The 13957-nt window shown below is 41.0% G+C and overlaps 1 protein-coding gene across 1 annotated transcript; it reads left to right on the forward strand.

Annotated features, from left to right (window-relative positions):
* Window positions 1-2242: 2242 nt before the first annotated feature.
* Window positions 2243-13859, forward strand: slc12a10.1 (solute carrier family 12 member 10, tandem duplicate 1). Its single transcript, XM_041964859.1, has 25 exons — window positions 2243-2366; window positions 2510-2585; window positions 2992-3085; window positions 3778-3886; window positions 4257-4367; window positions 4466-4577; window positions 4860-4990; window positions 5091-5175; window positions 5995-6152; window positions 6257-6364; window positions 6856-6979; window positions 7181-7282; window positions 7971-8126; window positions 8283-8382; window positions 8621-8732; window positions 8924-9058; window positions 9363-9469; window positions 10418-10500; window positions 10607-10675; window positions 11156-11260; window positions 11474-11585; window positions 11985-12071; window positions 12432-12567; window positions 12672-12739; window positions 13523-13859. The coding sequence occupies exons 1-25, from the start codon at window positions 2364-2366 to the stop codon at window positions 13659-13661; spliced, it is 2622 nt and encodes an 873-aa protein (XP_041820793.1). The 5' UTR covers window positions 2243-2363; the 3' UTR covers window positions 13662-13859.
* Window positions 13860-13957: the final 98 nt, after the last annotated feature.

Genomic DNA, 13957 nt, shown 5'->3' on the forward strand with positions numbered 1-13957 from the left:
ATTATCCTTCATATCTATCTTTTTTTAGTGTGCATAATGAGAGTGTGTGTGTGTGTGTGAGGGGGAGGGAGGAAGCTGGGGAAGATGGGAGGGGATGCCACCTACCTCATTGAAGGTATGAATATAAGGAGTCTCAGTGTGAAATGAAAGAGGGAACACTTTTCATCTGCTGACAGCAGCTTATTCACCTGGAACAGAAGAACTTGTGTGAGTACTAAGCATTTTTTTTTTTTTGCTCTAAATTTTCTACTAAATGTTTTCATATGTCAGACTAATTTAAAGGTTTAATCACAGTTAAAATCTGACTGTTGATCATTAGGATTTTTTTTTTTTTTTTTTTTTTTTGGAGGTTATTACAGAATTATGAGCAACATATTGGGTTAAATCCATTCTGGTCTCAGTGGAAAGAAATCATTTTTATTTGGAGGAAAATCTCAGACAATAAAACACTAACAAACAATTCTGATCTTTTGTTATACTGCAATTGTGTAGCAGGAAGGAAAAAAGACTAATTCTTATGCAAACGCATCGCAGATGAGCTCAGGATCTCGTAGAGAAGACGACTCCCACGCGCTGCCCTTGCATCTGAGCCTGAATCAGTAATTAATCAAACGAGGCTTCTTTTTGGCTGCATGACTCAATATTAATGAAACGAAATGGTTGCAGCAGAGAATATTTTCAGTGTATTTAAAGCCTCACTCATACTCATCAATGTCTGTTTACATAGGCTACTGCATATGTGAAAAAAAAAGTTTCAGATGGAGCTGCACAAAATCTGATAAAATGCCTTATGTGATGTCACTTGAGTCAGGGTCGGATGGCGCTGAAGACTCAGAGTTAAAGAGGCTACCATCTAGAGGCTAAATCAGGCACTACTGGCATAGCACACCTGTTAGCAAGCTGTCAGGGTCGAGCTGCACAAAACAATCCCTCCTTGATTATGATCATATTTTTAACGTTATGAGTCCAACAGTGTTCTAGAAGCGCAATGCGAAGTCTTTGGAGTACCCTTTTGATAATTAATCAGATCGCTGCTGTAAGTATAGTTTGGAGGGAACTTCTTATAGTGACAGAAAACCGTGCATCTTTAAGTCTGCACGCTCATAATAACTTTATCTAAAGTGAACATATGTGAGATGTTGTGTTTTTCATTGCCCCCTAGTGGCATTAACAGGAATCACTTTGAAGCGCTGATGGGACAGTTCATGTCCAAGCGTGACGGGCTGGTCCTGGGTGTTTTCCCCCGTGTCCGCTTCTCAACCAGTGAGGAAGGACCTCCCACGTACTGTTCACACCATTTTAATGCCAGCAGCCAGCAACAAGATGGCAACCTCCAAATTCCTCCAACCATCGTTGTCTCGGACGTGGATTCAAGGTTTGTGTTGTTATCCTCTCTTGTCCATTTCACCTTTAGAATTTACTGCCATGTATGCTGTTATTTTTTCTATTTCTTTATCACACTTTTGCTTGGACCTCCTACGCAACAGTCCATCAGAGTGCCGGGGCTCAAGGATGGAGCAGCGGAGATCTTCCTTCTATAGCACGTTAGACCTGGTGCCACAGCTGGAGCATTATGCCAGCACGCTGCCACGGCAACAGGCGAGGAGCCGACCGTCTCTCGAGGCTCTCCGGAGGGCGTTTGAGGTGCATTCTCCACCTACATCCCCTTAATTAGCAGCATCTGACTTGTACCTTTCTTGAAAATTAGATTGTGCTCCAATGCAGCCAGCTGCAATGCTGAATGCATCTTACATGTATGCAACAGACAATAATGCAAAGATGGCAGAAACCATTTTGACTGCATAGTGAGCACTTTTACTTTTATACTTTAAGTAAACTTATACGAGTATTTAAAAATTTTGGTATTACTTTTTAAGTAAAAGACCTTAACGCTTCCTCCATAGCTGGAAATAGCACTGAATATTCAGGGTCAAAGGTCATTGGCTGTTGCCTGAAAAACTCCCTACATAGCTGTTCAGAATGACTTGTAAGAATTAGTTGGTTATATATTATATATGCTGGTGTTATTTTCACAAATTCATTGTCAACCTCTTTAATTGCACATTTAAATGCACAAAAGTGGTTAGAATGACTTGTGTACTCTATGAAGCTGATATTTGAAATCCACAAAATCTCCATTACTTTCATTATCAAACTAATTATATCACGACGGGATTGTGCAGTGCACTTTGTCTATCTGTCTTTGTGTAAAACGTATTTTTCAGGAGTGTCAGGAGGTGGAGGGGCCAAACACCAGCACAGACTCAGGAGTCAGCACTCTGCCAGTGACAGACGGCGGGACTGAAGAGTCACAGCCACCACAAGAGGGAGCTCCTGTTAGATTTGGCTGGGTGACTGGAGTCATGGTGAGTGAACATTCAGACAGCAGAACATGGACAAAAGCTTCAAACACTGCTTACTTCAATGGCTTTAACACCTGTCTATGAAACAGTTACAAACATCACACCACAAACACTTGCTGAGCTGTCTTCCTGAACTTCTGCTGCAGGTTCGTTGCATGCTGAATATCTGGGGAGTCATCCTGTTTCTCCGCCTGTCGCTCATCACCTCTCAGGCAGGCGTTTGTGAGTTATCACTTCGGCCATTCCTCTGTGGCTTCTTGCGGCTGTAACATGCCTTTGCTCCAGTCTCACCCTCTCATCTGTGACTTTAATTGATATACGCTGATACTTTATGTTGCATGAGAACAGTGTGTGCACATTGCTGGCAGAGCATTATCTCAGATGCAGCGTAAAACCTGAAGTTAAGGAAAGGAAAAGGTAGAAAAATAGCTAAAACATCGCCCAATCAGAGAATGAAGATCCAGCCCATCAGAGTAAACAATAATATGAGACTCTAAATGCAGCAGAAACAGACTATTCTTTGGATAAGATGTAGGAGGAGGCCTTGAACCCCGAAAGGAAATACTCGACTAATAATATAAGTATAGTATTGTAGTCATCAACACTACCTTCATTCATCTCATCTTAGTGTTGACCTGGCTTATCATCCTGATGTCTGTGACGGTGACCTCAGTAACCGCCCTGTCCATCTCTGCCATCGCCACCAATGGGAGGGTGACCTCAGGTCAGTCAATACTGTGTCTCAAAATCTGTGTGAAGTCACGCTCTTGAAGATTCAGACTAAGGTCTGAAAACATTATTCACAATAAACAGTAATGTACTGATTTTATCTAGTGTATGGAAATTATTTTTGTAATTATCCCTATAATATCTGACCCAAGAAATAATGGACAGAAAATTCCATTTTTTTTTAATTTGAAGACTTTATTTGGCCCTTTAACAATTAAAAAAAAAAAATAATGATGATGATTTATGAATTGATGATTGTACAGAGTTGTGAGTGTGCGGTTGCTTAAATTTTTTTTTTTTTAAATTAGCAAATATGTTTTTTTGTTTGCATCGTTTTGAGCAAAGTTTTTACCATATGGTAATGCAAAACGTTTCAGAAATGCATGTATCAAATATGATACCCACGGCATTATAGGGTTAAGTGATACACTTACCCAAATCTGATACAGTCGAACCTTATAAATACATCTTTATAAATGGAAACTTGTATTTGAACTCAGACCAAAGACAAAGGAAAAAACAAATTCAAATATATACAGTAGCATACAGTTATAATTCTTCAGTTATTGCTTAATAAATTCCCCTGCCCCTCCACAGTATGCTATGATAACAACCTTGTTGGTGTAAATTTCTGTGCATGAACATCACTTTCAGGTGGGGCGTATTTCATGATCTCCCGCTCTCTGGGTCCTGAAATCGGTGGACCTATTGGGATGGTCTTTTCCTTCGCCAACGCTCTGGCCTGTGCCCTCAACACAGTTGGCTTTGCAGAGGTGGTCCGTGATCTACTGCAGGTATTTATTAAGCTCTAAAAACAGATATTCAATAGTTGGTTTAACATAACCTATGAGAATACACAGTATTACTGACAAGACAGAAATCCCTGATAGCCTGACGTTCTTTAAGTTTGCACTTCTCCACTGAGCTCATGGGGATAACATAATAGATTTCTTCCTTTGTAAAATGTAAGGAAGAATTTGACAAACTGAAGTGAGTGATAGATCAGTATTCCCAAGCTTTTATCAATATGACTGTGTTCTCAAAAACATTTGAAGTGTAAAGCAAAGGTCCATGATAACCCCTGGCTCATGTTGTCCCACTATATACATACAGTACATTTATCTATGTTTCTTGCGTATGACCACTTTGATTGTGTTAATGTAGGAGTTTGGCGTCGTCATGGTCGATGCAGTCAACGATGTCCGTATTGTGGGCGTGATCACAGTGACTGTTCTTCTGCTCATTTCATTGGCCGGAATGGAGTGGGAGTCCAAGGTGAGCTTTTACATCCCCCTTTATTTGCTGGATTTGGCACATAAATCTTATCTTTCACTAACTTTAAGTCTTTCATCCCTCTTATTTGTCTTTGTCAGACCCAGATTTTGTTCTTTATAGTTCTCTTGGTATCGTTTTCCAACTACTTGGTGGGCACAATCATCCCTCCCAGTCCAGAGAAAGAGGCCCAGGGCATCTTTGGATACCGCAGTGAGTTCAGGCTTCTCAGGGCAAAGTAGTGCCTTTAATACAACTTAATTTACTCGATGCAGAGATAGTTTAATCTGTGTACTGTTTTTATTTTAGAAATGTATTTATCTGCACCTATTTTTGAATATGAAAATCTGATGATAAAAATCACAAATACAAAATTCTTCTCTTAAAGCGATATTTGTATAAACGTCTGGCACTATCCACGATTATGTCTTTACCACCTATATGCTTTAAGTTTATCAGAGAATAATAGAATGTTTTTTTATTCCCCGTCACCAGGTGACATCTTCATATCAAACCTGAAACCGGACTGGAGAGGACCTGAAGGCAACTTTTTCCAGATGTTCGCCATTTTCTTCCCCTCTGCCATTGGCATCCTTTCCGGAGCCAACATCTCTGGAGACCTTAAAGTATGAAGGGAAAGAGAGCACAGAGATGCTGTACTTCTTACATGACAGCCACCAAAAAGGACAACGTGAATGCTGAGTTGTGTATTATTTCCTTTAACAGGACCCTGCTACTGCTATCCCCAAAGGCACCCTCGTGGCCATTTTCTGGACTACATTCAGCTATCTAGTTATTTCTGCAACTGTTGGTAAGCTACTCTTTTAACAAGCTTGTTTATTGGATTGATTTGCTTCTTAGTAGTAGGTAGTAGGGATTGTTTGAGGTGCTACGTAGTTTGGCAGGACAGACAGAAGGCATGGGGCTTGACGATTTATCACTAATATTAAGGGCAGTGTCATCAGTATACTGCATGACCTTGAGAGTCGAAAGGTAAAAAAAAATGGTAAAAAAAAAAGGGAGAGATGTGACTGACTTTACGACATCAACTCTTCATGACATCACAAAAAAAGCCTTCAAACCTTGTCATACTTCACCAGGGCTCCAATTTTAAGTTCTTCTGGCCAGAACAAAACAAAAAAATCAGTAAGTCCAGCTGTCATCAATGTTATAAATGGGCAGACATGATCACCTGCACATATTTGCACTTAGCTTCTTCTTGTACAGCCACAATTGGCAGTTGGAATCCAAGTGGTTTTGTTTCTGGTCAACGACCTCTGCTTCTTCTATACTGTTTATTTCAGCCATGCATAACGAAGCCTATACTGCCAACTGCTGATGAAACTACACTTGGCGTAGCCTATTTCCTCCAGAACAGTTAAGAGAAATGGCCCAATTTGAATTTTCTTTTTTGCCAATGAGATTGCAAAAGTTGGCTTGACAGTTCATAATTAATAAAGCAATCACTGGAAAAGAAAAGAATTTGGCAGAAACCCACCCTTTTCAGAAAAGAATTCTAAAACAGTCCATGCTTGCATTTACATTACCATCCAATAATCTTGTGTAACACTGCTTGCAGTCTGTAATATTGCATCGTAACTGTAATATTTACGACGTCGTTCTTCTCCAGCGTCATGTGTGCTGCGTGATGCCTCTGGTAATATGAGTGACATCCTGACTGGAAACATCACTGACGGCTGTGTTGGTATGGGATGTAACCTCGGCTGGAACTTCACAGAGTGCATCCAGTCACAGTCTTGTAAATACGGTCTGGCCAACAATTCAAAGGTACCAATCAATCCATAAAGTCTTCTGTCTATCATTGAATAAAATTACCTGTTGCATGTAATACAATGTAAATATTCATTCTTAATGATGACTACTCCAACCAGGTACTGGGCCAAATTTCAGGTTTCTACTACCTCATCACTGCTGGCGTCTTTGCAGCCAGCTTGTCATCTGCCCTCGGTTTCCTCATCTCTGCCCCTAAAGTCTTTCAGGTGAGAAGCCACATCCACACCCTGATGATAAGCTGCTGTTGCATCCATCTAAATCATTCTTTTTTATCAAAAATATATAATTCTGTATTAGAAAAAATTGATAAAACAAACATTAATAAACAATTAGCTTTGACAAGCTGTACAGTTGCAGTGCAATATTTTAATCACAGCATTCTTGACAGAATGACAATGACAGAAGTCAAATCTACTGATAAATGTATTTCATCTGCCTATTCGAGTAACTTTTTGGTACTGGCAGACTGTGAACGTTCTACATAGTTTGAATGTCCCACACGTGAAACAGTGGCTGGCTTTTCCATGCTCTACATTGATTGATAAAGAGAAAATTCATCACCTTCCATGACAGCTCTGCCATCTTTGCTGTAGCTCCCTCTCAAAAGTGCGAAAGCATGTGAGAAAGTTACAAAGTTACAGAATAAAAACAGCATGATGCACATTTCTGATTTTTAATCAGCTGTCTTATCTGCCAGTGTCTTTGCAGAGACAACATATACCCATACATTGGATTCTTTGCAAAGGGTTATGGGAAAAATGATGAGCCACTTCGGGCCTATATCCTCTGCTACGTCATTGCTGTGGCCTTCATTCTCATTGGTGGGTGTGATCTTATACTGTCGTCATTTTGCTGTTGGAATTAATAATTCACATAATTTTTTGGTTATATGTGTATCTCTTCGCAAAAAGTTGTTTTTGCTCTTATTATAATGATCAAACAATTAAGTAAAAATAGTTTGTGATTAGCTTATCCAGCTCTGGTTTTGTAATGCGTTTTTTATGTCTCTCTCCTCATTACAGCTGAGCTGAACACCATAGCAGCCTTGATCTCCAACTTCTTCCTATGTTCCTACAGCCTCATCAACTTCAGCTGCTTTCATGCTTCAATCACCAACTCCCCTGGTGAGTTACCTGCTCACACTGTACACTACGCACAAGTTGTTAACCCAAATCCAACTTTCCAAAATGAGCTTCTCTGTACGACCGTCGCCATGGCTAAGGTTTAGGGTTATGGAAACATTGTGCTCATGGTTCCTGCGTCATCGTCAAACACTCTGCAGACCCATCCATGTTCTCCACTTCCAAGTCACTCCATTTCCGCCTTTACTTCCGAGACACAAAGCTCAGACAGTGGACCCCTATTCAATGAGAATGTCCTTTCTTTCATAACTGGGGTTTTTGCTGTGCTCTTGTTACAAATCAACCAATACATCATTACCTGTCAATCAATAATGTCTTAATAAATGCTAATTATGACAATCATCGGCAAATGAGGAAAAAGGATAGAGTTAAGGAATGACGTGCAACAAGGGTCAATGGGTGTACACAAGCTGGGTCAGCCGCAGTTCAAGGACATTGCCTTTTAAACCCCCAGGCCACCAGGATGCAGTATCTTCCTAAAACCTGTGCTTGAAGGTCCAGTGTGTAGATTTGGAAGCAGGGCTTCCGGACCCAGCCCATGTAGTCACATCCAGCCCACCACATTCCCATCCAGGCAGAATATCAATGCCACATTGGACAGAGGTTTGGCTCGAGGTTACGGTCTTGTCCCGCCTGAAAGCATTCTTTTTCTCATTGTCGCCCCCTTTAGGCTGGAGGCCATCATTTCACTACTACAGCAAATGGACGGCTTTGTTTGGAGCAGTGATCTCCGTGGTGCTGATGTTCCTGTTTACCTGGTGGGCTGCTCTCACCACCTTCTGCATCATCTTCTTCCTGTTTGGATACGTCAACTACAACAAGCCAAGTAAGTCCAAAACAAATGTATATGCCCTGATAAAACCAGCGTGGCCTGAATTAAAGCGTGGACTAAGTCAGAACTGTGTGATTTTTCTCCCTGTCTTAGTTTTGGCTCTCAGTTCTTTCATAGTCACCTCACTTGTGTGTGTTTTAACATCCACAGAGGTAAACTGGGGTTCGTCAGTCCAGGCAGGTACATACAACATGGCTTTGTCGCACTCTCTCTCGCTGTCTGGTGTCGAGGATCATGTGAAGAATTTTAGGTGAGTGACCAAAGTAATCGGTAATCTGCCATGTCAGCTGGTGTTTCTATCAGAACATGTGTTACTCTTGTGAGTAAATGAATGCAGCATTGCCGCATATAGACTGAATATGTGTCTTCTCATTTAGTAGAACAGTACTGTTTTATTTTATCTCATAGAAACAGTGATCAGTGGTGAAGGCACTGATTTCTACAGTGACTGCTGACCTCCATCTGTGTTCTCTGACGTCTTCTTTCAGACCGCAGTGTCTCGTCCTGACCGGGCCACCAAACCAGCGACCAGCCCTGGTGGACTTTGTCGGCTCCTTCACCAAACATATAAGCCTCATGATCTGCGGAGACATAATCATGGTCAGTCATTCAGTCTCAATAATTTTGTTTCCAAAGAGAAAGTGAAATGAATTTATATCCTGATTTATGATCCTCAGCATCCCGACAGTAGCTTTTCATCACGCTTGACTAATCATGTTTAGCTTTCTTTTGTGTCTCCATTAAAACCCCCTTGTTAGGAAACAGTATTAATGAACCCCTCACTCCTCTAGGAGCAAGACAGGCAGACTCGACCGCAGGATGCCGCAGACTGCTTGGTGAAGTGGATGAACAAGAGGAAGGTGCGCTCCTTTTACACGCCTTTCACCGCTGACAGCCTCAGAGTTGGAGCTCGGCATTTGCTACAGGTAAAACATCTCTTATTTGAGAAGGCGCAGGTTTATCTGTGGGGAACAGCTCCAGCTTCAGTCATACAGAACACATGTGCTGGGAATAAATCAAGTTTCAGCTTGATGACAACCTGTCTCATCCTTACAATCTTGGTAAACAGTTTACTAATTTCCCCAGAGATGGCAGAACATTTGGACACATACTATTTTTTTCTATTTGTATCAATCATCATTTGTTTCTCAGGACACATCATCTAATGTAATCATCAGTTTGTTGTATTTTATTAACCTAACTTTAGTTCTCATCTGACATTTTTTCAAGGCGTCTGGTCTTGGCAAGCTGAAGCCCAACACACTGGTCCTGGGGTTCAAGGCAAACTGGAGGGACAGTTCTCCAGAAAGTATTGAAGATTATATCAACACCATATAGTAAGTGTAATAACAGCAACATTTTGCAAGAATTTTGGATTTTTTGCGACTTGGCACAGTCTCTACAGTGTAATTCACTCTTACGACACTGTTGTAGATGTGGACAGCTGTGCATATACATTTGTTACTTGCGGGTCAACAACTTTGCTAACACAGCCAAGCATCAAGCAAGTAGCATGGCAAGCCAGCTAATATTACTTACTAGTCCAACAACAGAAGGCCAGCTCGGCGTCTTTCTCGAGACCTGTAATTTCGCTAAAAGCCAGTCCAAGATTTACTCTTTTCTCTTGATCGATTGTTCTCTCATCTTCTCTTCATAGGCTTGAAAACCTTCTTGTCCCGTCAATCCAAGCTACTGCGCTAGCTATGTAAACACTGGTATTCTCTGCTCCGAGCTCCCAGTCCAGTGCAGGCAGAGCTAGACTAGCTGCATGGCTAAGTGTGCTAAATAGCTAATGGTAGCTAGCAGCAGTCAATGGTCACTGTCGCAACAAGTAAAGCTATCTATCCGTCAGGAAACCTCATAAATCACCAAGAGTTGAGGCAGAGCAGCCAAGACATCAGAGGGAAAACCAGAAAACATTTTCTCCATAAAATACGATCAAGTTTCACCAAAATCAGCGGTAGTTGGTGGTGTGTGACGTTGTGCTTTGAAGCGTTACGTTCTTGCAGGAGTTCGTTCCGGCAACTCAAGTTACATAGTGAAAGTCAATGTGAAGTCAGTGTGCCGTCAAAATTATAAAGAAGTTATTTCTTAGTTAGTTATTTTAAAGTTAAAATTCTGAAACTGTTTTTAGAGAGGTGTTCATTGACAGTACAATGCAGCCTTTATTAAATGAGCTCTTTACAATGTTCAAAAAGAAAAAGAAAAATCATTAATATGCATTCCAGTCTATAGTCAGAAGTGCAGTAATAATAACTGTTTTTAATTGTTAAACTTTTCTCTAGTGATACCTTCGATTCCAACTACTGTTTGTGTATCTTGAGGATGATGGACGGCCTGGATATCTTTGACCAGTGTGACTTTGAAGGTAAGCAGTCCAGATTTCATACTCTGTTTGAATTGTCTCTGTGTGCTTACCTACAACACAATGTATTTGTGTAATAAACACTGGTGCTGTATTGCCTGTCCTCCAGTGAACCAGGGCTTTGAGCCGGATGAATCTGTTGAAAATGACGACCAGCAATCTCCTGGGAGGGAATCGGGTGAGCGCTTCCTGTATGCACACACACACAGTGGACTGTAACTCAAATAGAAAACCATTTTAGCTGCAGCTCCTGCAGCTAAAAAACATTGTGACTACATTTCTTAAAAAGCAAACGCAACGCATGTGTTACATTTTTTGGACTGCAATGTTTAATGCACTTAACATCAGCTTCATAACTAAACTGCACTGAGTGTGGTGGAAAGCTTATGACTGTGACTGACACTTTTCAAACTAATTCCAGTGTCAGCATTTCAAATTTGCTGCCTTTAATCGGAAGACACTTACAACAGTTATTCCTCATCAACAATATAGAATGAAAATGTAATTTTACTGGGTTAAATCAGTGCACAACGTATATTGAAGGACCAGTGTGTAGGATTTAGTGACATCTAGTGGTCCGATTGCAGATTGCAACCAACTGAAAATTAAATGCAATTATTGACCCCACGCCTCACTCCTCCTCCTCTTGCTGTTACAGCTGACGACATCTCTGATAAAGGTGACAGCGATCAGATAAAAACAGTGTTTCAGAATGACCAGGGCAAGAAGACCATCGACGTCTACTGGATAGCTGATGATGGTGGTGAGCCTGAAGAGCGGTTAGATCTGATAAAACAAGAACAAAAGCACACAAGTTATATATCGACTTAAGAGAATGTGGATGGCATGATAATCAATTAAATATGATACCGTCATTTATTACAGTGGTCAGTGGACACAAGAGAGAGCTGCCTCTCATATACATGTATCATGGCGTCATGCAGTATTTCTTCTTTTCTTCTTCTTCCATTTTAAGGTCTGACTCTGCTGGTGCCTTACCTGCTCACCAGGAGGAAACACTGGCACCGCAGTAAGGTCAGAGTCTTCATCGTTGGAGATGAACAAAACATGGAGGAAGGACGCAACGAGTAGGTTTTCTCTTTTTTACCTTCAGGGATGCATGAGTAATAATGCAATTCACAATGTACCCAATCAGAATAAATCAAACTCTATATCTTGTGAAAAGTTACACACATGCATTCCTTGATGATCTGCAGTCCAGTGAGTAATTTAATCTGGACGTGCAATGATCTGCATTCATACAAATGTATCTGTCTTTGAACCAGATAGTTTCATATTCAGTCCCATGCATTTATTCAATCAGGTTGATTGGATTGTGTGATGGTGGATGTATTCTGGAGTATTTTGCGCAGTAAATAAACACTTCTTACACCAGTTCATGGGCACTTTTCTCTTGCAGCATGTAACAAGATGCATGATGTTTTGTGGAAAGCTGTTGTGTTTAGATTGATTGTCATTTCTTTTAGGATGATCGCTCTGCTGAAGAGGTTTCGTTTGGATTTTAACGATGTCACGGTCATGACGGACAGCGAGAGGCGTCCACATGCCAAGAGGTATGTCTGCAAAGCCTCCAGGTTCACTGTCACAAGTCACCATATCCAGAAAAACTGAGCTGTTGGACTGATACAGGAAGGGATCGGCCTATAATGACTGGCTGACTTTGCTCAAACCAAGCAAAGTCAGCCCAAAACAACAGCCCTGAGAAGTTCTCATGAACTTGTCCATCATAAGTGACAAACAGACACTTAGTGAAATCGCCATTTTTCTAAAATGTCTAAAGTTAAACTCTTGTTTTACAAATGTTAAGAGGTGTTTGAACCACAGAGAGTCACAGAGGAGGACTTGTTTGTAGATTTTATCTCTATCCTTCAACACAGGCTGACTTCTATCGTTTTGTTCTTGTCGTTCCAAAGTTTGAGTAGGTTTGTAGACAGCGTCGCCCCCTTCAGGCTGTGTGATGAACAGCAGGAAGGTGTCTCAGTGCAGGAACTGAGACACAGCACCCCGTGGAAAATATCAGACAAAGAGTTTGAGGCCTTCAAACTCAAGGTGTGTGGCTGTGTGCATCGCTCGTGAAAAACACTGTGTGTTGCTTCGCCCACTGTGTGTGACGCCCATCAGTACTTTACTGTTCGTTCACTTTTGTTTCACAGTCCGAGAGAAAAGTGAGGCTGAATGAAATCATCCGGAGGAATTCACAACACGCTGCTCTCGTGCTTGTGTGAGTACGCAGTTTAAATGATCAGATCAGCTCAGGATATGACATATTAATGAAATATTACATAAAGGCTCATCAGTTTTACTGCAAATGGAGCATATTTCATACACATGGCAGTTTCCCTTTTTTTGATATGTTGGTTTTCGCTCCCCTTTTTTTAAACTGAAAGTGTTGGAATGCTTTAAGGTGGCTCGCTTTGTGAACGGGGATATTATGATGTTGAAACAGGAAAATGCTCATTGTAACGTAGTTGAAAGCACACTGATGTCAAACATATCATTGCATTCTGAGGCATTAAGATCTCTCTTGATTGGAATTAAGCAGCCAGACTATGTATTATAATCATCATTAACCTATTTAGAGAAAAGGAATAATTTCTGACATCTAAGTGTGAATACTGTTTTGAGCCAGTGTCTAAATATAACTCATCTAAACACTATAAGTTTGAGTGCTCTTCACCTTGTTCTCTTCTAGCTTTGTCTCAGGCTTTGCAGTATAGATGTAATATAAAAGAAACATGTTTACAGGCCCCCCTCATCAGTATTAGGAGGTGAAAACAATGCATTGTCTGATGTCCACATTGATGCAAAATTATATACAAAGAGCCACTAGAACTATGACTATTTCCATTGCAGTGTGATGCAGACAGAAGGAAAAGATGGGAGAGATACGTTTTTTTTCAGCTGTTTTGACTTGGGTAATATTTTCGTCATATGTGCAGTAAGGGCAGCGTTTGTTCTTTTCTTGTTTGTTTTGTTCATGGAAATTTGGTGTTTTTTTTTCCAGGAGCCTCCCTGTGCCACACAGCGACTGCCCCAGCGCTCTGTACATGGCCTGGCTGGATACTCTGACCTGTGGCCTCCACTGCCCCGCCGTGCTGATCCGAGGGAACCAGCAGAACGTCCTCACTTACTACTGCCAGTGAATCTTGACTTCCAGGGATGGATATATTGAGACAGTGAATTAAAACAATACCCTGGGAACAAAGGGAACATGCCATATAACCCTATTATTGAAATGAGTTTTAGAAAAATGCGTAAAGGTGTGTAATTGGTGCTAAAGTTGTGTAAATATGTAGACTGTACAGAGTAAGAGAGAAAGATCATCTTCAGGATGATGTGGATGGCAGCGGCATCTTAGTTTCCCCTCACCGGCGAAAGGAAAGGGGTCAGAAGAGTCCACAACCCAGAACAAAAAGTGATACGAGGCAAAACCAGACCC

This window comes from Chelmon rostratus, chromosome 23 (assembly GCF_017976325.1).
Source record: "Chelmon rostratus isolate fCheRos1 chromosome 23, fCheRos1.pri, whole genome shotgun sequence".
Lineage (NCBI taxonomy): Eukaryota > Metazoa > Chordata > Actinopteri > Chaetodontiformes > Chaetodontidae > Chelmon > Chelmon rostratus.